The sequence below is a fragment of the Pleurodeles waltl genome, chromosome 5, assembly GCF_031143425.1.
Source record: "Pleurodeles waltl isolate 20211129_DDA chromosome 5, aPleWal1.hap1.20221129, whole genome shotgun sequence".
Taxonomy (NCBI): domain Eukaryota; kingdom Metazoa; phylum Chordata; class Amphibia; order Caudata; family Salamandridae; genus Pleurodeles; species Pleurodeles waltl.
The window spans coordinates 580412072-580435595 of NC_090444.1; the positions used below are offsets into that span (position 1 = coordinate 580412072).

The window sequence follows — 23524 nt, forward strand, 5'->3', positions numbered from 1 at the left end:
GGACCAGCTTTACTAAACTTTACTACAATGCAGCACGGGAAGTTGCTTCTTTACATTGCATCAAAGTGGAGAGCAAAAATGCACCCTATCTACTATGATACGGCACAGTTCTGGTCTTTTATACCACTCGTGCACTTCTGGCTGCCAAGAGCTAATGCAGGCACCCTTGCAACACAACACATGGGTGCCTTTGTTGTGGTCAGAATAATTTCCATGCAGGAAGAGATGCCATCCTGCACAAACATTATTCTTGGAGGCTTATTCCTCTTTGTATGTGTTCTGTAAAATGCAACTCACGTGCAAAGAGGAAGTGACGAGGAGAAATAGAGATATTTCATCTTGTTGCACCAGCCTTAGTTAGGCGCATGTTTTTGGTGCAAACCCATATTTACTGACTTTACTAAAAATACAGGAGTTGATGCACAGAAACAACCATGCGCAACCCTTTAATTCCTTCCCGGATCAAGTAGTGCAAGGCAGCGCTTTTGGGATAAATCCCACTCAAATCTTGATAAATCCTAACATGGATTTTGTGTCTGGACTGTACCACAAATGTGGCGCACACCAGATACAAAATCTTAGTTAATCTGTCCTTTAGTGTATAAAGCTGGATTGCTGCGTTTACACACTAAATATAAGGCTGTATTTACTTTTCTATTTTTTTGAGTGATTTGAGAATACCTCTGTTATCAATACATCCAGTAAGTTAAATGTAAATTCGATTTCTTAAAATTTCTTCTACATTTTTTTACTTTTACTTTTGGAGCCGTTATCCTTCACAGCTGTGCTGGCATACTACAGAGCCAAGGCTCCCGTTTCTATGTACTTACACTGTATATTATTCAGTGATTTAACCCGATCGTTTTTTAATTTAGTGCATTATTTTCAGACAGCACAGCTCGGAAACAGAAAGAGACAATCCCTGCTAATTGGCTCTGAGCCCGCGAAGTATGAAAGTCATGTTCTAATTTAGAGAAGTATCAGGTTATACGAATGAGCTTTTGACAGTGAAACAGGTAGTCCACGCTGACCCAGAGTCGCAGTTTATGATACGGCTCCAGGGACTATATCATGAAGAGTTGTGCAGTCAGTTCCGAGCCGAGTACCGGTTTCTTTTGCCTTTGAGGTTTCTAAATTTCATTCATGTAACTAGTAAATACTCTGAATTAATGAATGAACTTTAAGACAGCACTAGTTAGAAATAAAGAGAGGCAATCCGTGCTCACTGCTTCATTCATTGAGTTGAAGAAATTCGGGAATTATATTTATTAACTTTGGACACCTCAAATGCAGAAAAACTACTCAGCTCTGCCGAGTCAGCGCAGCTCTTCATGCTATGGCACCTGGTGTTTTGTTTTAGAGAGAACACTTGTGTTACATCGTTCAAAGTCACATCCTCAATTTCAGAGATGTTAAAAATAGATGCTCAGCCTCTTCTTTAACTAGTGTCTCTCTCTCTAGAGCAGAGTGTGACTTTTAAGATTTTGCATGAATGCTGACGATGTGCTTTCACTCCCTAATGCTCAGCCTCTTCTTTAACTAGTGTCCCTCTCTGGAGCAGAGTGTCACTTTTAAGATTTTGCATGAATGCTGAGGAAGTGCTTTCACTCCCTGACTGTTATCAAAATGCCTTTATCAGCAGAAGGTGACTACTTTCTCTAAAAAATTGCCTTTCACCTTCTATTCCAGTGCTATATGTTCCATATGTATGTCGGGGTGCGTGCCGGAGGAGGGATCGGTGATGAAATTGTAGACCCTGCAGGAGATGAATATGAGATTTATCGGATCATCTTTGACATCACATTCTTCTTTTTTGTAATAGTAATTCTTTTAGCCATCATTCAAGGTATGTATAGTGGCACTCGGGCACAGATGCTGCTCAAGCATTCTAATAATATATTCATGTTTTTCTTGATGTCATTAACTATTTTAGCTAAGAAGTATGTTAGCATGATGAACATTCAAAAAATGTATCACTGTTAAGCCATATTACAATAACATTAAACACTTGATTTAAATTTGATTTGTGTACTGAATGTTTATGGGATACACACTGTAAACATAATCGCCTGTTGATGACTTAGGACCCCCTGCAAAATTGATAGTTGGCACTGCCCTTCATGAGCCAATCAGATAGAAATAATTTCAATAACTTACATGATATCTCAAAAATTTAACACAGGGTCATGGGTACTTCATCGGCGCTGAGCTTAGACAGAGATTTTAGCAGATTCTCTCTAAAATATCATAGATTTAGGGATCACTAACAGTCCTTGGTCACTGGAATTTAGGACACACAGCAGAAATTTTGGGTCCATATGTTGAAGCACTTGCTGGAGCGCTAGCTTCCCTGGAAAAATTCTACTCTCCAGTTTTGGGCTCAACAACCACCATTGCTTGGGGAGACACCATCACTTTATCTCACCTATTGACGTCGACTGAATCTGCTAACAGTGTAGGAGTCAGAATCATTCAACAACAAATCAATGACAATATATCACAAACAATTCTAGACACCATAACAATTTAACACTAAATCAAACTCCAAATCGAGTAACGTTTCAAAGCTTCTCAAAATCAATTTCACGTAAATGGTGGGCAAAACTAAGTTATAGACATACATGAAAACCATAGGCTGACCAAAACGTCTGAAAAGATTCAACCTACTGAACGTCAATACTGTTAGACACTCCAAAAGAATAATATAAATGAGCAACAGTACAATACGTACAGGATTATAAACATTCAAAGCAGAAGATGGTGACATCAGTAAATCATCAAAATACAGTTTTAACAATTAATTTCAGAGCTGGGACATTCCTAACACTACAAAAATTGGGACTTGCATGTGTGGGAATGGGCTAAGACATGCGGGCAAAAGTAAAATTAAAGGAAGACAAAAATAATTTGAAAAAAAATCTAACTAGGGCAACTAACTCTAAACTATGCTGGTGTAAGTGACTAAGCAAAAAAAACACATTTAGGTATACCTCTCCTCATGGGACAGCAGACAAAATGATTCCACGGAAACGGTCACCTTCTTCCATCGTCAGTTGATAGCAGCATCAGGATGGTGCAGAACACAAACTACACATAGGAAAGATCAGGAGTTCAGAATTATTTGGCCTTATTAGTACTGAACCACGTAACAGAATAAGGCAAATAAGACTATGATGAGGAAACTCATCAGGAAACTCAGAGAAGAGATTATGACAGCAAACTTAAAACGGAAGTAGACAGCTTCCAGGAAGGAGGAAAACTAACTCAAAATGTCAAAGTCTGTCACTAATCAGAATAACCAAAATCCATTAGATTGGTCCTTCAGGAGAGCACACTCTCTCAGCGTTGATGTAGGCATCCAATGGTAAGCAATGGCACCACCAAGTTTGCAACTTTCAGAAATCTTCTCAGCAATAGTCCATTGTTTCTACTCTGTTTGTAATTCTGCCAAAATATTACATTTTCCAATCATTTGTTACTAGCAGTTCCTTTCTCACGACCCACAAAACTAAACTGTCATGTCACATGACAACCGCAGATTCCTTGTTCTGTTCGACAACTAGAACAAATAGTGTTACTTTATTACATCTAAAACATGTCTTTTGCCTACAATACAACAGAACATTCAACATTACATTAACAGCTTAAAAAAATAATTCATGCTGGGGGGACAGAATAAACACTGATTTTCAACTACTGCAGCAAAATGAATTTTCTTCTTTATGCCTAATTAAGTTAAAGAAGACTTTATACACATTAATACATCTAATACATTATGAAACATATTGCACACCTTACAATTCATATTTGCAAAGCCAATTATTTAATTGCGAACATTATTCATAACATGTTAGAATTACTTTTAAGCATAGATTTATTTTTAAGCACAGGTATAATTTATAGCAATGAAACTCATGTATTCAAATACAATTAATTAATTTCCAGTTTACCACTTCAATTATTAATACACATTTTAATAAAACATTCTTTACGTTACCACATTTCTGTAATTTCATTGAAAAAAATGCAAAGTTCTTATGTTAAAAAGTGGCGCACAATATGAATGGTGGGCACATGGCTCACAAAATTCAAGCGTGCACATTTCATTCTCTGTTAGGCTTTTAAATGCAGGTTAATTCTTCACCATATGCTAACTTCTATTCCACTAATTCATTGATAAAGTGTGATCACTCTCTCCCTTGAAGTTCAAAGTAGTTTAAAGATGACCCTTGTCTACTGTGGGAGACAGTGGATCCATAGGAATTTAGTTCATATTGTTTCATCCCCAGAAGGTGTGTGAAACAATACAACTGTACCAAAATGCATGTTTGAATTTCTTTATTGTAAATTAATTGATTAATAAGTTAGTGCTGATTTTGAACAGTTTCACTTAGTCAATACATTTCCAAAATAACACAATAATTATGGAGTCTTTCAGAGTAATTTTTATCTAAGGGTAATGAATTAAAAGGCCATGTTACAAAAATATGTGTAGACATTGTTGAGGTTAAAAACAAATTTATGAATGATAGTAACGTGGCCCCCTCATAAAATATTTTCCTTTTGTTTTGTTTTAGAGGTATAGCTTTTGAAACGTGTATGTATTTGTTCCTCAGTCTTGGTTTCTTAAAAGTGTAGGTTTTATTTCAAGGCTGCAATCACTACAAACCTGACAATTCTTTCACCTCTTGTAACTAATGTGTGTCATACTGCTGAATGAATCTCTGCTTATAGTCCACCCGATGGTTGCCACCGTAACCTTCATCTATCAAGGAGAACAACTATTCTGTGCCTAAATAAGTGATGGGAAGTGGATCTTGGTAGGTGGGGATCTGGAATTTAGGTGCTCTTATTCTCTGGTCCAGGGAAATCACAGTTTACTGTGCCCTGATTATATTTATGGGGACTTCTAACTCTGGTGTCCATTGGGCAGCATTCAACTGGCCATAAAAATGCAACCAATGTACCCCTTTTAGAATGTGACTCTCAGGATAGTGAGACAGAGCAATCCAAGGATGACTCAGGGAAGTGCTGTGGCATAGAAACTCAGAACCCAGCAACACATAACAATTACAATTGAAACATCAGTGCCAATCCTAGTGGTTTTACTTTGAAAGTAAAAGTAATCTAGTGCAGGCACAATTCATATTATGCACAAAATTTAAAATGTATACAAAATTAGTAGGATTTAACAATTGAAACACCTTCTAATAAGTTATCACAGAGAGCAAGTAATCCCATATTCCTAGTGTATTCCTGTTATCTGAAAGCAGCCATGCTACACTTTGTGCAGCAGCAGGACCTCATCCTAAAAAACAGCAAAACCCCAAAGACGTTAGACCTGACAGCCTCATGGTGGTCATCCCCCAACTTTTTGCCTGCCTCCCTCCACTCTTCTGGTACTGTTTTTGCTAGTTTTAGGACTCTGCACAGTTTACCACTGGAAACCAGTAATAAAGTGCATATACTCTCTCCCTACAAACATGGTAACATTGGTTCATACCCAATTGGCATATCTGATTTACTTGTAAGTCCCTAGTAAAGTGCACTACATGTGCCCAGGGCCTGTAAATTGAACACTGTTAGTGGTCCTGCAGCACTGGTTGTACCACCCACATAAGTAGCTCCTTAACCATGTCTCAGGCCTGCCATTTGCAAGGCCTGTGTGTGCAGTTTCACTGCCACTTCGACCTAAAGTCCCCTTTTTCTACATATAAGTCACCCCTAAGGTCGGGCCTAGGTAACCCATGGGGCAGGGTGCTATGTAGTCAAAAGGCATGACATGTATGTGTGTGGTTTATATGTCCTGGTAGTGGAAAACTCCTAAATTGGTTTTCCTCTACTGTGAGACCAGGTCCTTTCATAGGATAGCATTAGGGCTACCCTCATATACTGTTTGAGTGATAGATTCTGATCAGAAAGGGGTAACCAGGTCATATTTAGTATGGCCAGAATGGTAATATAAATTCCTGCTTATTGGTGAGGTTGGATTTTATATTACTATTTTAGAAATGCCACTTTTAGAAAGTGAGCATTTCTCTGCACTTAAAATCCATCTGTGCCTTACAACCTGTCTCCAATGCACGTCTGGTCTGGTTAGCAGCTCCCTTGTGCATTTCACCCAGACAAACACAGGATACTCAGTCACACCTGCACTCATCTGCATACTGAATGGATCTTCCTGGGCTGGGAGTGTAGAGGACCTGACAACTACATTTAAAAGGCTAGTGGCCTGCCCTCATACAATGGACCTCCAAACCCCCTACTGGGACCCTGGCAGACAGACCTGTACTGAAAGGGGACCTTGTGCACTTCAAAACCACTTTTTGAAGTCTCACCCACTTCAAAGGCATTTTTGTGTATAGAAACTGGGTCTCTGAACCCACCAAATCAGGCACTTCTGGACCTGAACCTGCAACCTGTCAAAAAGAACTACCTGGCTGCCCAGAGGATTCATCTGGACTGCTTTGCTGTGAAAGACTGCTGCTCTGCTGTTGTCCTGCTGCCTTCTGACTTTGCTGAGAAGTACTTTCCAAGGGCTTGAATTGAGCTTGACTCCTGTTTAATGAAGTCTCAAGGCCAAAAAGACTTAGGGGGTCATTACGACCCCGGCTGTCGGCAGCAACATGGTGCTAAGTACTGCCAACAGGCTGGTGGTACGTACCGCCATATTATGACATTGGCGGGTTGGCTGACGCCAACCTCCCACTGTACCACTCCGACCGCCACGGCGGTAAAAGCTGCCAGGCTGGAGATATCCATCTCCAGCCTGGCGGCCGTCACTGTTCTGCCTGCGGGATTATGACCCAGCCTACTGCCATGGTTTTTGTGGCTTCCGTACTGCCATGAAAACCATGATGGTAGGCCCTATCAGTGATAGGGAATTCCTTCCCTGTCACTAATAGGGGTCCACCCTTCTCCCCCTCCAGTTATCCCCCCACACCCTGCCTCTCCAAAGCCCCCCACCCCCCTACATTCACACCCCCTTGACACACACCCTTTTACCACAAACATCCATGCATGCATACATCCACTCACACACACCCATACACACTTTCAAATATACACGCACACACGCAGTCACAAAACACAACATAGACGCACTCACACCTCCATACATGCACACTGGCATCCAACACGCAACACTCAGCCGCATCCACGCCCATACAAACATACACACACACACAAAAATCCCCAACCCCTCCCCTGTCGGAGACCCGACCTACTTGGATCCAGGGGGTCCTCCGGCAGGAGACAGGACGGGGCGCTGCTGCCAAAAGCAGTGTCCACCATGGGAACACCGCCCGGCTGTATTATCAGTCATAATACGGCTTGCGGACATCTACTGGTGTAGCGCTGCTGGTGCCGCCTTACCGCCATCTGCCAGCATGGCCACGGCTGGATTTCCACCATCCTTCTGGCGGAAATATGGCTGTGGTCATAATACAAGGGCGACTGGTAGCCGTGGCAATGGTCTTTTGGCGGCCGTCACCGCGCCGTTAGGCAGTTTTTACCGCCATTGTCAAAATTAGGGCCTTAATCTCTTCAAGTAAGTCCTTGTGCGCCGAAAATCGATACACAGCCTGTTAGAAATGATTGACAGACTGCCTTGCGACACCGCCCAACTTCTGAGTGAAGAATCGACGCAGCACCTGCCTTGCGGCCAGAAATTCGATACACAGTTCTACCGGATCGACGCATAGCCAAACCGGAACAACCCAACCTGATTTCCCGAGTGAAGAATCGATGCAGCACCTGCTGTGCGACAGAAAATTCGACGCATTGCCATACCGGATTGACACAATCCCTGTGACTTTGTCCCGCACAGCCAGGATCTCCACGTGTCATCCCTTGGCGTCAAAAAGATTCCTGCATCGCAGTGAGGAACCAAGGCTGCATGCCAGAAATCAACACAAAACCCCTTGCAGCGTGGAAAGAAACGACGCATCGTCTGTGCTGCGCTGGAAATTCAAATGCACGCCCAATTTTTCCACACATCTCCTCCTCTGTGGTCTCTGCATGTGTTATTTTTTAAGAAAACCAGGTACTTTATACAAACAAAAGACAATTGTTGATTTCTAAGATTTAAGACTCTTTTTAATCTTGAAAAAGTGATATCTCAACTTGTGCTTATTGAATCTTGATTGTTTTGACCTTAATTTAACCAGATAAATATCCTATATTTTCCTAAACCTGTGTGGTGTTTTCGCTGTGTCATTGTATGATATATTTATATACTTTACACATTGCCTTCTAAGTTAAGCCTGACTGCTCAGTGCCAAGTTACCAGAGGGTAGGCACAAGATCATTTAAATTGTGTATGACTTACCCTGACTAGGATTGTGGTCCCTATGTGGACAAAGGGGTATAACTCTGCCAACTAGAGACCCCATTTCCAACACATCACATTTGGCTTTTCATCATAGTAGAGGTTACAGGGCTTATTTATAGATAATGGCGTAGGGCAGCCCCGCAAGTCTTGTGAAAGGGCATGAATGCACTGTACTTGTACAAAATTGAGCATTTTTGTCCTTTCCCTCTGTGCTGGCGCACAATTGGCTGCCTAGTGCCAATGCATGCATGCATGTTGCATCCAGCGTTGTTTTTGTTTGGGAAGGGACACCTTCCTGCACAAAAACAATGCAGAGAGGTGTTTTCCTCTTTCTATGTGTGCTCCAGAATGCACAAGGAAAGAGGAAAAAACAAGTAGAAACATATTGCTTTCCCAGGTGTACATGATTGAGTAAAGCTGAGGCAGCATCAAACTCCATGGGTATTGCCTAGAAAAACTTACTGCAGCGCCCATGGAACACCTCCCTGGTGGAGAGTAAGGAAACGCAGTGACTTGCGCTGCTTGTCTTACTCTTTAACTATGAGGCTATTCATAGCCACGCAAAGTGACTTTGTGTGGCCTCATAGATATGGTTGAGAGGTTTGCGCTGCCACAGCATCAGAAAAAGGTCCACTCCGGTGGCGCAAGCCTCTCATAAATAAGCCCCTTTGTATATGTATATATATATATGTATATATATATATATTTCTATAGTGCAAACCTAACCAAAAAGAGGCAAAGATCTGGTCAAAGAGAAGTACGAAGTCACCAAGGGGTAGGAGACATAGCTGGCTTGTGGTTAGGATGACAGGCTTTGACAGAGGATTCATATTGACTCAGTCAGTCAATCAGTCCAACAATAATAGCATTTGTAAAGTGCAACATTATCACCCCTAAGTGTGTCTGGGAGTTGAGGGTGCTGTGTCTCCATCGAAAAGCCACATCTTGAGTTTCCTTCTGAAGTCCACTAGGGAGGAATCTGTTCAGAGGTTGAGGGGGAGGCTGTTCCAGGACTTGGCTGCTGTGTAGGAGAAGGAGCAGCCTCTGTTGCAGCTCTGATGGATGCAGAGTGTGTGCGAGGTTTAAGCAGAGCGTAGACGTAGAAGATCAGTTGATCGTTGATGGTTGATGAGGATGGCCCTAGGTTGTGGAGAGCCTTGTATGCAGGTGTGTCTTCTGGATGGGGAGCCAGTGGTGGTTCCTGAGTTGTGGGGTGATTTTTGAGTGCTTGGGAAGGTTGGTGATGAGCCTGGCTGTGGTATTAGGTAGACTCAGAAGTCTTTTAAGTAGCTGGGAGAACACGTTGCCATAGTCAGGCGGCTGGTGAACAGGGTATGCATGACTGTCTTTCTGGTGTTGGTAGGGATCTGTTTAAACATTCGGCTGAGCATACGGCGGATGTTAGAAGGAGGAGACTGAGTTTACTTGTCGATTCATGGATATTTGAAAGTCGAGGATAATGCTGAAGTTTTGTGTGTGGTCTGATGGAGAGGGTGTTGGTCTGAGTTCTGCTGGCCACCAGCTGTAGTTCTATACAGAGTTGTTCCTCCCAAAGATCAGGACCTACGTTTTATTGTTGTTTAGTTTGAGACAGCTGTTTTTCATCCATGTTGCTATGTTGATCAGGACGTTGTGGAAGTTGGCTTTGTCATTGTGGGGCTCTTCAGTGAGTGAGAGGGTTAGTTGAGTGTCATCCGCATAGGAGACTATATTGAATCTGTAGGATCTGCCAATGTCTGTGAGGGGGTCATGTAGATGTTGAACAGGGTTGGTCTGAGGGAGCATTGTTTGGGTATGCCACAGGTGTTGTTCTTGGGTGTAGAAGTGGGTGTAAAAGTGAAGGGAGGCAGTCGGATGCTTTGCGTGCAGCCTGAGATGAAAGAGGCCACCCACTTGAGTGCGTTTTGTTGAATGCCTATGTTGTGGAGTCTGTTGAGGAGAGTGTGGTGGTTGACTGTATCGACCACTGTGGAGAGGTCCAGGTTGAAAAGCTGGTGAGGGCAGGGGTCGTGAGTGCCATGAAGTGGACGGATTACATGATGGATTTGGTGTTCTGTGTGGTAAATGGTGACCAGGGGGTTATTGTGTGGCTGGTGTTCGCTGCTTGAGAAATGTTGTCTAGGATAGAGGCCTGAGGGTCGAAATTGTTTTATATGGTCTTATCTTGCTGTAGAAGTAGTCTGAGATGGTGTTGCAGAGTTCCTGGGATGGTTGGATGGTGGTTTCTGTGGCTATCGGGTTAGAGAATTCCTTGATTATTCTAAAGAGTTCTTTCGTATGGTTGGCTGCAGTGTCAATGCAGGCAGTGATTGCTGCTCTTTTTGTTGCCTTGATGTGGTGGTGATAGTTGTTGAGGGCTGCCTTGTAGGCGGCTCTGTCGGAAGGGTTCTTGGTAATGCACCATTGTTTCTTGAGTTGGTGGCAGTTGAATTTAGAATTTCTGATTGTACCATCTCGCTGGCTTGGAGGTGTTGTTTTTCTTGTTGGTTTCAGTGGGGCGACTCTGTTGGAGGATTTGGTGATCCAGGTGGTGAAGTTTTGGACAGCCTGGTTGAAGTCAAGGTCTGCCGTGGCCTCGGGTTGTGTGGTGCGTAGGGCCTGTGTCCATAGGGTCTCGGTTGACTTGTCCCAGCTTCGGAGGGGGATGCTGAGATGCTTGGAGGCGGCCAGCTAGGAACTGGAGATGGTAAAGTGGACAATGATGTGGTCAGTCCAGGTGAGTTCAGTCACATGGGTGAAATTGATTCTGTTGCTAGAAGTGAAGATGGCGTCCAGTGTTTGTCTGACTTTGTGCGTGGGTTTGGAGGCCAATGCAGCTGAGGTTCTCTTTTAGGGAAGTGGAGTGGGTTTGGTTAGGGTCCTTAAAGTGGAAATTGAGATCACTGAGTATAATGTAGTAGAGGGAGTCGATGGCGAGAGGGACAATGAGGATGGGTGCATTGGGTCAGTGATGGTGCATTGGATGGTTAACCTGGCGATGATGCCTATGCCCCCGCCATGTTTGTTGGTGCATTCTTGGAGTATCATATTGTAGCCGGCAAGGGTGACTGTGGCGATGTTGGGGTTTGAGGAGGATGTTAGCCATGTTTCAGTGATGAAGGCGGTGTCTGGGTCATGGGTGGTGTTGATGTCCCAGATTTCTGTGGTGTGTTTGCATGAGGAGTGGGCATTTAGTAGGATGCACTGGAGTGGTGCTTGGTTGTTCGTAATCTTCTATGTGGGTGCAATACAGGTGTTAGTGTGTGCAGGTGGACATGTGTTGCAGGAGAAACGGCAGTGTAGGCAGGTGAAGAGTACTTTGGTTGAGTGTCGGGATGCCATGAAGCAGCTGTTGATGGGGTGTCCGACGTTCAGGGCCTGAAGCTCCTTTGTGGTGTAGTGATGGGGGTGGGAAGACCAGGGGTCCTGGGGTGTCCGACGTTCAGGGCCTGAAGCTCCTTTGTGGTGTAGTGATGGGGGTGGGAAGACCAGGGGTCCTGGAGCTAGGTGATGTATAGTCTCGGATAGCCGCAGACAGGCTTCCCTTTGGCGCGCCTGTGGCATGCCAGCCGCACGCCCACTGCACACATCTGCTGCGCGCCCATGCTGCAGCCTCCATTATATGTTCTGGGAGGTGGAGGGGTCAGGGGGAAGGCAGGAAGCCAGGAGGGTGGGAGCAGCGGTGGCGCAAAGGAGGCATCGGCGGGGCGGCATCAGATTCAGTCAGACTCAAGAATGCGAGCACAGCTGGCACAATAAGGCTCAAGGATGCAGGCGGAGCTGTTACAGTCAGGCTCAGGAACGCGGGCTGAGTTGTCACAATCAGGGTTCAGGATGCAGATGGAGCTGTCGCAATCAGGCTCAAGAATGCAGGTGGAACTGTCGCAATCAGGCTTAAGAATGCGGGCAGAGCTGTTGCAATCAGGATTGGAGGGGGAGCTGTCAGCGGCAGGCAGGAAGGTCGTGGAGTGGCTGGGGAGCTATGACTGTCCCAATGGGAATAAGAAGCCTAATGCCTTAATATGAACACTAGGTCTCTATTTAGAGTGGGGTGGAAAGAGAAAGAGAGAGACACCAAAATATAACATTCAAACAGGCCCAAAATACATCCATATATTCGTTAAGTCTCACTATAGAGACTTACTAACATAGTACACCAGACCTCAAATTCTATGTTCACATGTCCTTTCGTGACAGTAAACATACTGCTTCCACCTATACTAAAGGAAACAACTAAAAACTAATTGAGTGGCTAATAATCTTGCTTAACACATTATTGTTTCAATGTTTTATTTATTACCTGGTCTTCTGTATATAAATGGCCCAAGGTGAAAGAACGCTGTAAAAATATAAAATACAACAAGAAAAATACCATACATGTATATTGTTAGAAAATGGGTTATTGGTAAGGGCAGGTAAGTACCTACACTTAGCAACAGGCCACTAACCTCCACTTAGGTCCACTCAGGTCTCAGTAAATTAAACCTAGCTCAACCCTTGGTAGCTTGGCAACGAGCAACAAGGCTTAACTTAGCAGACAAAGTGTAAAGCATTCACAAAACAGTAATTAAATAAAACACAGGAAACAGTTTAAAAATCCAATATCAATTTATAAAAATGTATTATATTTTTATCTTTAAAATGACACCAAAACGAATAAAATTGGATAAGGGGAACCGGAGCTTTCTAGCGCATAGAACAACTAGCGCTCAAAGGGTTAAAAAAGGTCCCAACTGGAAAGGAACAAAGTCCAGAGTTCAGGCCACCCACGAGGTAACACTGTCACACTTACTTTCAGGAGTGTTTGATTCTGGAAAGTGGTCCACAGCACCAGCCAAGGGTTCAGAGGCTCTGGTGTGCCTCTTGGGGTCTGGGACGACAACTCCCACAATGCACCTCTTCAACTTATGGAGTTGCTCCAAACGTCTCCAAACTTCTGGATCTTCTTCCAGAGGTCCTTTCTGAGTCCTTGAAGTGTCCACAACTTGATCCAAGGTTCCAGAAGCTCTGAGTTCCTCCTTGGGAGTTGAGACTACAATTCCCAGAATGCACCTGGTCAGAATCCTCAAATGGCCACTGGATGCTGGTCAGCTGGGCTCTGCTTGCTGGACTTGATGCAGGGGACTCTGGGCAGCTCGTTTGTACCTGTAGCAAACAGGGAGTCCCTTCTTGAAGCAGTAGAAGACAGGTAAAGTCCTGTTAGTGGTGAAGCCTAAGTGTGCAGCTGATGCAGTCCTCCAGAGTGCAGTGTCCAGGTGAAGGTCAGGGATCCAGCAGGGCAGTCCTTCTTCTCCTGTAGTTCTTCCTTGTTGGAATCTGATAGGCATCTGGTAGGGAACTGAGGTGTGGGTGCAGGTCTGCCAATTTTATCCCTGCCCCTGGGTGAGAAACAGGGGGGTCCTGGTTCTCCAATCAGGTGCAGGGTCCTTCCCCCTGTGATGACCACTTCCTGGGAAGTGTGGCAAAAATCAATCCCAGGAAGCAACATTCTCTAAAAATCCATCATGGCTGAATCTGATTTTTGGAGGTTACATCTGGCTGAGCCCACCCACTGGTGTGGCTACAAATCCTAAACACACCCCTCTCCTGCCCTCTCCTAATCTAATCAAGGGGGCACCTAATTGTCTAGTTTTGCAGGATGTGGGGGTGTTGCTGGGTTGCTCCAAATGTCCTTCTCTGCCTTTGAAGACCAGTTTGGCAGCCCTCCCCCTTCCTGCCTCACCACCTGCAGAGGGGAGATCTCCTCCCACAGACACATCTCTTTTTGTGGAGCCAGGCCACTTCACTCCTCATCAAGGCAGCCTGGGCAGGCTGCCAGTGGCTGGCCAATCAGAGCACAGCAGCAAAGACACTGCAGGGCTGAAGTTGGCAACTTTTCAGGTAAAGTTTAAAACTCTTTACCTGAACAAGTTATATTAAATCCAACAACTGGAAGTTGTGGGACTTATTGTAACAATTAATTTGATGCCAAACTTCTGGTATCTGTTACTTAAGGGGACTTTTAAAATTAAAACAAAATCTCCCCATTCTAGCCTATGGAGGCCATTCACTACAATGAGGGAAAAACGAATTTGGCTGTTTTACCTCACCAGGGCTTATAAAACGATTTTTTTAAGATCCCTGCTTATAGTTACATGGCACCCATCCCGGGGGGCACATAGGGCACACCTTAGGGGTGACTTATATGTACAAATAAAGTAGTTTAAGAATTTGGAACTACGTTTAAGTCATATTTGCATGTAACTTTAATTTAAAAGCAGCCAGCAAGGCAGGCCTGCCTTTAAAATGACACTGGGCACCTCAGCAGTGCACATATGGGTGCACTACCTATGCTGGGGGTCCCTAAACCTCCATGCCCTACCATATACTAGGGACTTATAGGTAGGTTGACTTAGCCAATTATAATTAGCCTAATTTGCATACTGATTTTACACAGAGCACAGGCCCTGGGACTGGTTAGCAGTACCCAGAGCACCATCAGAGTCAGGAAAACACCAGCAAAAAGTGGAAAATGGGGGCAAAAAGTTAGGGGGCCTCTGCAAACAGCCCTGTTCTCTCACATATATATATATATAGAGAGAGAGAGAGGGAGAGAGAGAGAGATAGAAAATCTTTATGTTGGCAAACAGCACTGATCAGTAACTATTTGTGATCCTAATATTTGCCTGGCACTGTGATAAAACAACGTGGATTTGCATAGTCCAGTCTGTACAGCGGCCTAAAGGTGGAAAATGCTTGCTGAATCTGCTCCGTTCAATATATTTATGGTATATGTCTGCATAGGGGAAAACTGCTCATTGGGCAAAAAATAAGTTCAGCTTTATTAGTCTAGTGTTCAACCACACTGTGTTTGTTGCTGTCAAATCAAATGAATATGTAGGCTTGGTCAAAAGGACAAGGTGCCACTGCCTATCTCCAAGTATACCTACTATAGCCAAATCTCTATAAGATAATTGACCTCTACGCATGTGATCTATCTCAACAGTCCAGGGGCATATTTACAAGTCCCTTGAGGCACCTTGCATTACTCTAGTGTAATTTTTTACGCTAAGGTGGCCCTTTCTCCATGCCAGATTTACAAAGTGCGGCAACACTTGCATTGCACCACTTTGCGACCCCTTGCACCACATTATGCCTGCGTCAGGGGGTGTTCCGACGCAGGGAGGCCGGAAAAAATGGAGCAGTGAAAATTGCAAGATTTCACTGCGCCATTTTTTCCATCATTTTTTAAACCTGCCAAAGGCAGGTGTTAAAATGACATACCCATAGTAACCAATGGGCCTCCCTGTGCTTTTTTTTTGTGCCAAATTTTTTATGCTATTGCAGCAAAGCACCAAAATAGCTTCGAGAATTTTGACGCTATTGTGCTTATGACCACCATGGTGCGCCGTATTATAAATACAGCACAACCATGGTGTTGCTAAATGGCGGTAGGGGACCCCAAGAAAAGTGGCTCATTACAACCAATGCACCACTTTCTTGTAAATCTGCCCTCATATGTTTCATGGATATCACTGAAAGTATTTAGTTGATGAAGTCATTGTTTTTTTGAAGGTTAATTTCGATATTTATCGCACGTTAGGTTTAATTATTGATGCTTTTGGAGAGTTGAGGGACCAGCAAGAGCAAGTTAAAGAAGACATGGAGGTAAGAAAGGACGTTACCTATTTCCTTTTTTGGTAATGCTGACAATAAAGTAATCAATAAATTATGATATGCTATATGAATTACCTTGATGTGAAACACTGTCTGACTCTAATTGATTGTTCGCAGACCGCTAAACATTAGATGTATTATAAAGAGGAGAAAAGTATTGTCGTCCTATTAATATAATTTATATTTCCTTTTTGAAAGTTGGCGTATATGCAATTTGATAAGATCTGAATACCTGCCCTATGTTAAAGAGAAATAAATATAGAAAAAAAGTTTGATTTATTTTTATATGAAACAAGTAAAAAAGCAAATCAACATGAGAGTGGGGAGAGGTGAAACAACATTGAGAAGTATAGATCACTTGACATTGTACACAAATCTGTTTTCACGAGAGTTCCATATGCGTTATAGAGAACCACAGCAGGTCAAGTGTCAAAACATCTTTCTTTGATGGCTACAGGCTTTCGTTAAATTATTGGGTGTTTTTTCTCCCTTTTTACCTCACCTTGCTCTGTATGCATGAATCAGTAAGGGCAGTGCAAAATGTCTGGAAAGGTAAACCTTGACAACTTCTGCACTGTCTTCCAGCAATAATCCCATCCGGAATAAGAAAAAAGCCTGTTTTTTCATGCCTCCTTCCTGTCAACGCTCTTGAACATCCACCCAGCTGAAAAAATGCACCTAAAGACCCTGATGTTTATTCCAGGCTCTTTATGGATCCTTTGTGGATATGAAGCAAATATCTTGTTACACTGAATGCTTCTAGAAACCCACTTCCGTCTTCAGCAGTAGAAAAGAGAAAGGCTATGGTGTGACGTTTTAAGAGACATAAAATGTTCGATTTTTTCTCGAATACTTCAGATGAAAACAATGTATGAGTGAACTCTGGATTTGAATCTTCGGGGAAAAAACAGACATCTACTCCAATAAGGTTATTTCTAAGTTTGGAGCAAATGTATAATTTATACGTATTCAGAAAGTATGCTCCTAGATTATCTACGTGGGCCACAGACAACCAGGAATACTAAAATGTGTAAATAAATCTTCACACAGAAATGTAGGGGTGTGCATGTAAGTAGGTGGAAATGTAGCACAGAATTGCATCTCCATGTATATGTTTTTTTCCATTTTCTCTGCAGTGGGAAAATACTTAACCAGTGGAAAAATACCTTAATCTACACCCAATTAAAATCATTGGGTTTCAAGAATGTCAATCCCCTATTGCCACCCGAAATCCGCATTTACGCCTGGCATGATAGTACATTTTCAAGCGGGTTTAGGGTCAGAATCTACTTTAAAATTGTCATTAAACAGGAACAGTTCTGGACATTAGTAGATTGTAGAAGCGTATGCAGATGTACCAACCCAAGAGTGACCATATATTTACCCTTAAACTAGTTTTGTTTTCACGCAATAATTCTACCCGAGCGTTATTTCCAGATAAACAAATCCCAATTGAGAAGAAAAACCCACCATCTTTTATTTATGAATTGGATTTTGTTTCTTGCAGACTAAATATTTTGTTTACTTGTGGTTTTGTAGGTTCGCACTTGTTTTGAGAATCACGCTTAATAGTCACTGATGGTTCAAATGACCACATTTAGGCTTGAGTGTTAATGTAAACCCTCTACTTTCTGGAGGAAGTACCAAGTCTGCAATGTGCCGAACTGAGCTGCATCTTCCAAAATATTTATGAGGCTACAGGAAGACTGCCTATATCAGGATTTACTATTTCCACCAGAAATCATGTTGTTTCATTGTCACCACACTCTGATGCAGGCTCATGGGGTTAGTAGGACTGATGTTGTTTAAAAGGTAAGATAGACATTACATGCAAAGAACACATTCTACCACTTTGGAATTGTACTGAAATGTCTCCAACCCTAGAACTGTTTTAAGGTTTACTAGATAGCCCATTAAACTACTAATGTACCAAGGGCAACACCTCCACATATCTGCTGTGGACTGTCTGATTTTGGCTGTTTGTTCAACTCTGGCGCATCCCAACTGCAACTCAGGAGCTGTGTAACAAAAACATTTTGGTTACTGTTACATTGCCGGCTTGACTCTCCACACCTAAGACTGCCATTCTATTCTCAGGCCCACTGCCTCCCTGGCCTCTCCCTTCAGCAATCACTATCCCATTACTCTGGCCCCATGTCTCAATGTCAATTGACTCCTACATCTATGTCTCTGTGTCGCTCACGACTCCACCCTTCGCTACCATCTTCCTATGACTCCTTTGTGACTCCTTCCTTTTTATGCTGCCCCTAAGAGCACATGAAAAGAGTCCTTGACATGCTAGATGTTTTCTTCCAACATGAAAGAGATGGCCTGCCATGCTTTACAATGAAGTATGTTGCAGAGGAAGCACTGCTAAAATGGTGACTGGCTTGGGTGGTTTGTCAATCACCATCATGGCCAAACCTTGACTTGCACACATGGGGTTTTCAGTGATTAAGCTGAGCGTCACTTTGCCATCAGGAACGTAGCCTTCCTGTCCTCTAAATGAACAGGAGAATTCAGAGAAAGGCAGAAAAGACTTCAGCTGATGTTTATCAGACGTTCTTACAGTGAACTCCTGAGTGAGACCCAACAATCTTGAAATATTTCCTTACACTATGCAAACCAGCCATTAGGCCATGAGCTAAAAAAATGTTATAACCCAGATTGTGAGAGAACCAGAAAATAAGATGTTCCCCTCAACTGATAAATACCATGACTCCTGAGGTAAGGTATTTACCATTTGGGTAAATGTATGCATTCCAATATTTTCACTTAGAAATAAGGCAAGGCATGCAGAGCCATTAATTAACACACAAATTTCCCCATGTGTTTATTTCCAGGTCTCTCCTCCATAAACCTTAGCTGGTTTGACCTGTCAAAATCTTCACAAAAGTCACACCTCTGCAGTATTCCCCTAGCAATGTTGATAATTCAACACAATTTAGAATTCCAATCTCTACACAAACTTGTTTGCACAGGGATTGAAATTTAACCACCAGTGCATATTCATGGTATATCTGTTGGCACCACTAACATCACAGATATGTAAGCTAGGCAATTAATGAAATTGAAGCAAACAGTAGAAATATAGAAGTGAATATTTTTGTTTCTGGATGTTACAAATTACTCAAAAGCTTTTCCTGAACTTTGCAATAAATAAGTAGAGGTTGGTCAGATTACATAACTTTACACTGGTGGCTGTAATTATACATCAACATTTTTGTCTATGAGTACAAACACATTTCCGCCGACCAATATACTATCAACGAATGCACCAACAAAACTGCAAAAAACAGCTTTTTTCACCACTCTGTCCATAAAGATGCAATTTTATTATAAGGGGGATGTTGGAAATGTTGCCGCAAATTTCCATTCAGTGGTGCAAATCTCCAATCAGCGAGGAAAATGTAGATCATGATGCATCAAATAACTGAGTAAACTAAATTGTTTTTAGTATTTTCATGAACGAAACTTGCATTATTATGCACCAAACCTGTTTTTGTAACAGCAAATACTCTCTTTAACTTTATTTTATTAAAACAATTGTAAAAAATATAACTTGTGTGTTCAGATCTGGAAACACAGGTTTTTAAATAGATTTGCAGAATGTGGTTTTACATTGGGACAATGTCAACGGGTAATTGGCAAATTAATTATAGACAATATATAAAACCTTATGTATTTTAAACGTGGCAAAATGTAACTGCTCATACAAAGAATTTCAGCAGTGTGACTGTCTTTTTCCCTTTTCTTAGACGAAGTGCTTCATCTGTGGGATAGGCAATGATTACTTTGACACCGTGCCCCATGGCTTTGAAACACACACTTTGCAGGAGCACAACTTAGCCAATTACCTGTAAGTACACGAGCTGTGAACTCTTCCATCACCCATGACATCCTCCATCTTCTGCCAGGAAAAAATCAATCTCATAAAATGGCACCGAGGAAAATAGAAATGTTGCATTGTATGAGGAGTCTTGTTCCAGGAAATCTATTAGAAGGAGAAAATGGTCGTTTATCGTTTCATTTTTCCATCTGACGTGCTCTATAGAATGACTAAAAGGAAACCTATTTCCTTTCAGGTTTATGGATGGGGGTTGGAGTGAAAACATGGGCAATGCAATGAATTTAGGAAGGAATGTGGCATTGAAAACGACCTTGAACAAAATTGCACTGGTATGATGTTTGTGCTGTTGTAAATAACAAATCTACCTTGCTGGCCATCAGAGGTGTAGCATATGCATAGTCAGACGAGTAAAAGCACCATCTGACATGTCTGTTAAAGAACAATTTTAGTTACCCATTTGTGCATGATTTCTAATAGTTTCTTTCGCTGGCTTGTGGAATTTCGAAAATGTACTAAGATGCTAAGAAAAAACGTAGTCGACTGCGAATGAAATTTGGATTAAGTTACAGATGTCTAATTTTGTCCAATTTTTCTGGTAGATCACTATAGTCCAATGACTAAATACACATTTAATATTTGATGTTTTCGGTTGATTTTGCTAGATGTGTAATTATTCCATGTTTCTAGGGCCCTTCCACTACAACTAATCATGCTATTTGTGGTAACCCTCAATTATGTGTAGCTACTTTCATGAAAAATCTTACCGCAATTCTCTACATACATAAATACACCAATGACAGTTAAAGATATCTCATCTCGCTCTCTCTTGCCGAAAAAATGCCACGTGAAAGATAATAGATGTGAATACGGCATTGAAATTTTTAATTGAAGTATATACTCATCTGCTGGTATTTATTTTGTGCTGCATTCCTTTCCGTCAGTATTTTGAACACCATGCATCTTAGTTCAGACCCACCCATATCAGTTTTGACCCTGTTCCGCTAGCAACAGTCAAATCTCAACTGCGAAGCCAGGGCCTACCTGAATATGAAGACAAGCAATTTGAGCAAACCCATCACACTTATGGTGTTGCAGTGAAATAAAAACAAATTAATTGAATGCTTTAATTAATCTCATCCAGTGGATTTTCCTCATGGCTGTATTCCAGTCTATAGCTATTTTGCACACCATGCAACTCTGTTTGCACCCAGCTAAATGCAAACATTTCTAGACCCTCCTCCAATAGAAACAGACCCGCCCTAACTGCCTGGCCAGGTCCTCACTGAACCAGAACACAAGCAACTCAAGACATTTTCAGGCAGTTTGGGGCTAGTCAATCAGGTGCAGCTTGGTTCTAGGGCCACAGTGAGCACACAATTCATGTCTGGGCATACCTGTCAAACGTAGGGCATCACACAGTTTTATGCAAAAAAGTGATCAATGGAATGCTTGAATTAATTTCTGCCACTGTATGTACTCTGGCTGGATTCTAGTCCATCATTATTGTGCGCACCATTCATCACAGTTTGGGCCCAGCTATATGCATATCAGTCATGACCTTGCTTCAGTAGGAACAGACCGGCCTGAACTGCCAGCCTAGAGTTTCCGTGAACCAGAACACAAGCACTCCAAGACCAGTTTCACCCTGATTGGGGCTCATCAGTCTAGTGCAGCATGGTTCCACTGAAATATTGACCAAGGTCCTTTAAGTACGCCCAGATGTGGGTCCTCACATGCCTGAAACACCAGACACAGACCCGCAATCTGCCCTCAATAAAAACATCTGCTTCACCGCCTTGTAATTGCCAGCAGCTGCATAAAGCCACTTACTGATTTGAAATATGCCTTGTTTGTTTGAGTGTTTCGTGATTTGCTCCTGTAGCAGGCTAATACACTTTTCACAGCGCCTTGGTAAGCGACAAGCAGTTCACAAACACCACATCTAAAGTGCAAGTTCCTTTCACAATCCCAGTAGCACTAAATCATGGAACAGTCATACAACCAGTAGCTCCTAAATTAGATGCTCAATTAGTCCAAATGCTCTTGAAGAAGGACATCTCTTATGTCTGTTGAATTTGCTGATAAGCATCATTCCCTTAATCCATTAAAAAGGTATGGTTACATTATACAGTTGAGGCTACTGCAGTGATTGCTCTGCATAGAGTTAATCTCATGTTATTTTTTCTGCCTATTTAATTGTGCCTATAGGAATGTTTTATGAAGTCAGTTTGTGTACTACACAAATAAGTAAGATTTTAGAGGTGTAGTTTATATTGTTTAGTAGACACTATAACTGGTATTGCTTCTGACAAGCTTCTGTCATTTTAGGTTCTTCTTCATGTATCTTATAAACAAAGATGAAACAGAGCATACAGGACAGGTGAGCAACCTTTTGATACATTTGTAAATGAGATTAACAGTATATAACGGTTGACAATATATATATATATATATAGATATCGCTGGAGGAAGAAAGCTGCAGTATGGAGCAGTATATATATATATATATATATATATGTGTGTGTGTGTATGTGTGTGTGTGTATATATTCACTTAAAAAACAAAGGTTACAGGGACATTATAGTTAGGTTCTGAATTTACTCATGCAAAACCTTAGAAATTCAGCAGTTATAGTTAGAGTTATTTCAAGTAACTATAACTCACGGCCTAAGGTAACCATAACTTACGTTCCCGCCATGCACAGTTTCTTCTTCAATAGTTAACCGGTTCATTGATATTTTATTGATGTTATAAAAGTTGTTGTGAATGCTGTAATATCTGAGGTAACTAGCAGTGCATGGTGAGGGCATGAGGTATAGTTACCTTATACCGTGAGTTATAGTTAAGTGAAATAACTCTAACTATATCTCCTGAATTTCTAAGGTTTTGTACAAGTAAATCCAAAACCAAACTATAACGTCCTTGTAACCTTTGATTTTTAAGTGAATTTCTATGTTTTTTAAAATTCTACTGCCTAACTTTAACGTCCCTGTAACTTTTGTATTTATTTAGCGAATCTTGATACACGGCCAAAGGGTATGTCTCTCTGGGGGTGAGAATAGGTGTGATAGGGTCTCTCTGGGTGTGAGAATGTCTGTGGGTGTAAGAGTGAGTGCATGAGGGACTGATTGGTTTTGTGATAAACCGAAATTTGAAATTTTAAACTGTAATTTTTTGATAATTTGTTGCACATTATACTTAACGAACATATGTCATATATTGTTTACAGCCCATACAAGCCCTGAGGAAGGCTTGGGGCAACACACCCTAGATGAAACACGTGATAGCTTTGGCTGAAGTGATATACATGAAAAGGAATAAAGAAAATTATTGAGAACTATATTGGGACTGGATTTCATATGAATCATTTGTTACACTAGAAGACGTGTGCATAGGTTTTCATAAATATGGGTCTGTGAGTGAGTGCAACAGTGTCTGAGAGGGTATGTGAGTGGGCGCATCAGAGTCTGAGTGGGTCCGTGAGTGGGTGCATCAGTTTTTGAGTGGGTCTGTGAGTGAGTGCATAAGGGTATGAGTTGGTCTGTTAGTGGGTGTGTGAGTGCATGGGTGGCTCTATCAGTACCTGCATGAGTGTCTGAGTGTAACCATGACTGAATGAATTAGTGTATGAATGAGTCTGTGAATTTTTTTGTAATTGTCTCTGATATTCACAAATTCATCACAACATTACATGGGGGGCCATGCTG

At 42.0% G+C, this 23524-nt stretch overlaps 1 protein-coding gene across 1 annotated transcript in view; it reads left to right on the forward strand.

The window, feature by feature from the left end:
• The window catches only part of RYR2 (ryanodine receptor 2), a 2714825-nt gene that overhangs the window by 2683313 nt on the left and 7988 nt on the right, over positions 1-23524 (forward strand). The window contains exons 99-102 of the mRNA XM_069234403.1: positions 1690-1846; positions 15894-15958; positions 19726-19826; positions 22146-22197. Of these exons, the coding sequence (XP_069090504.1) occupies positions 1690-1846; positions 15894-15958; positions 19726-19826; positions 22146-22197 (375 nt within the window). The remainder of the gene's footprint in view (positions 1-1689; positions 1847-15893; positions 15959-19725; positions 19827-22145; positions 22198-23524) is intronic.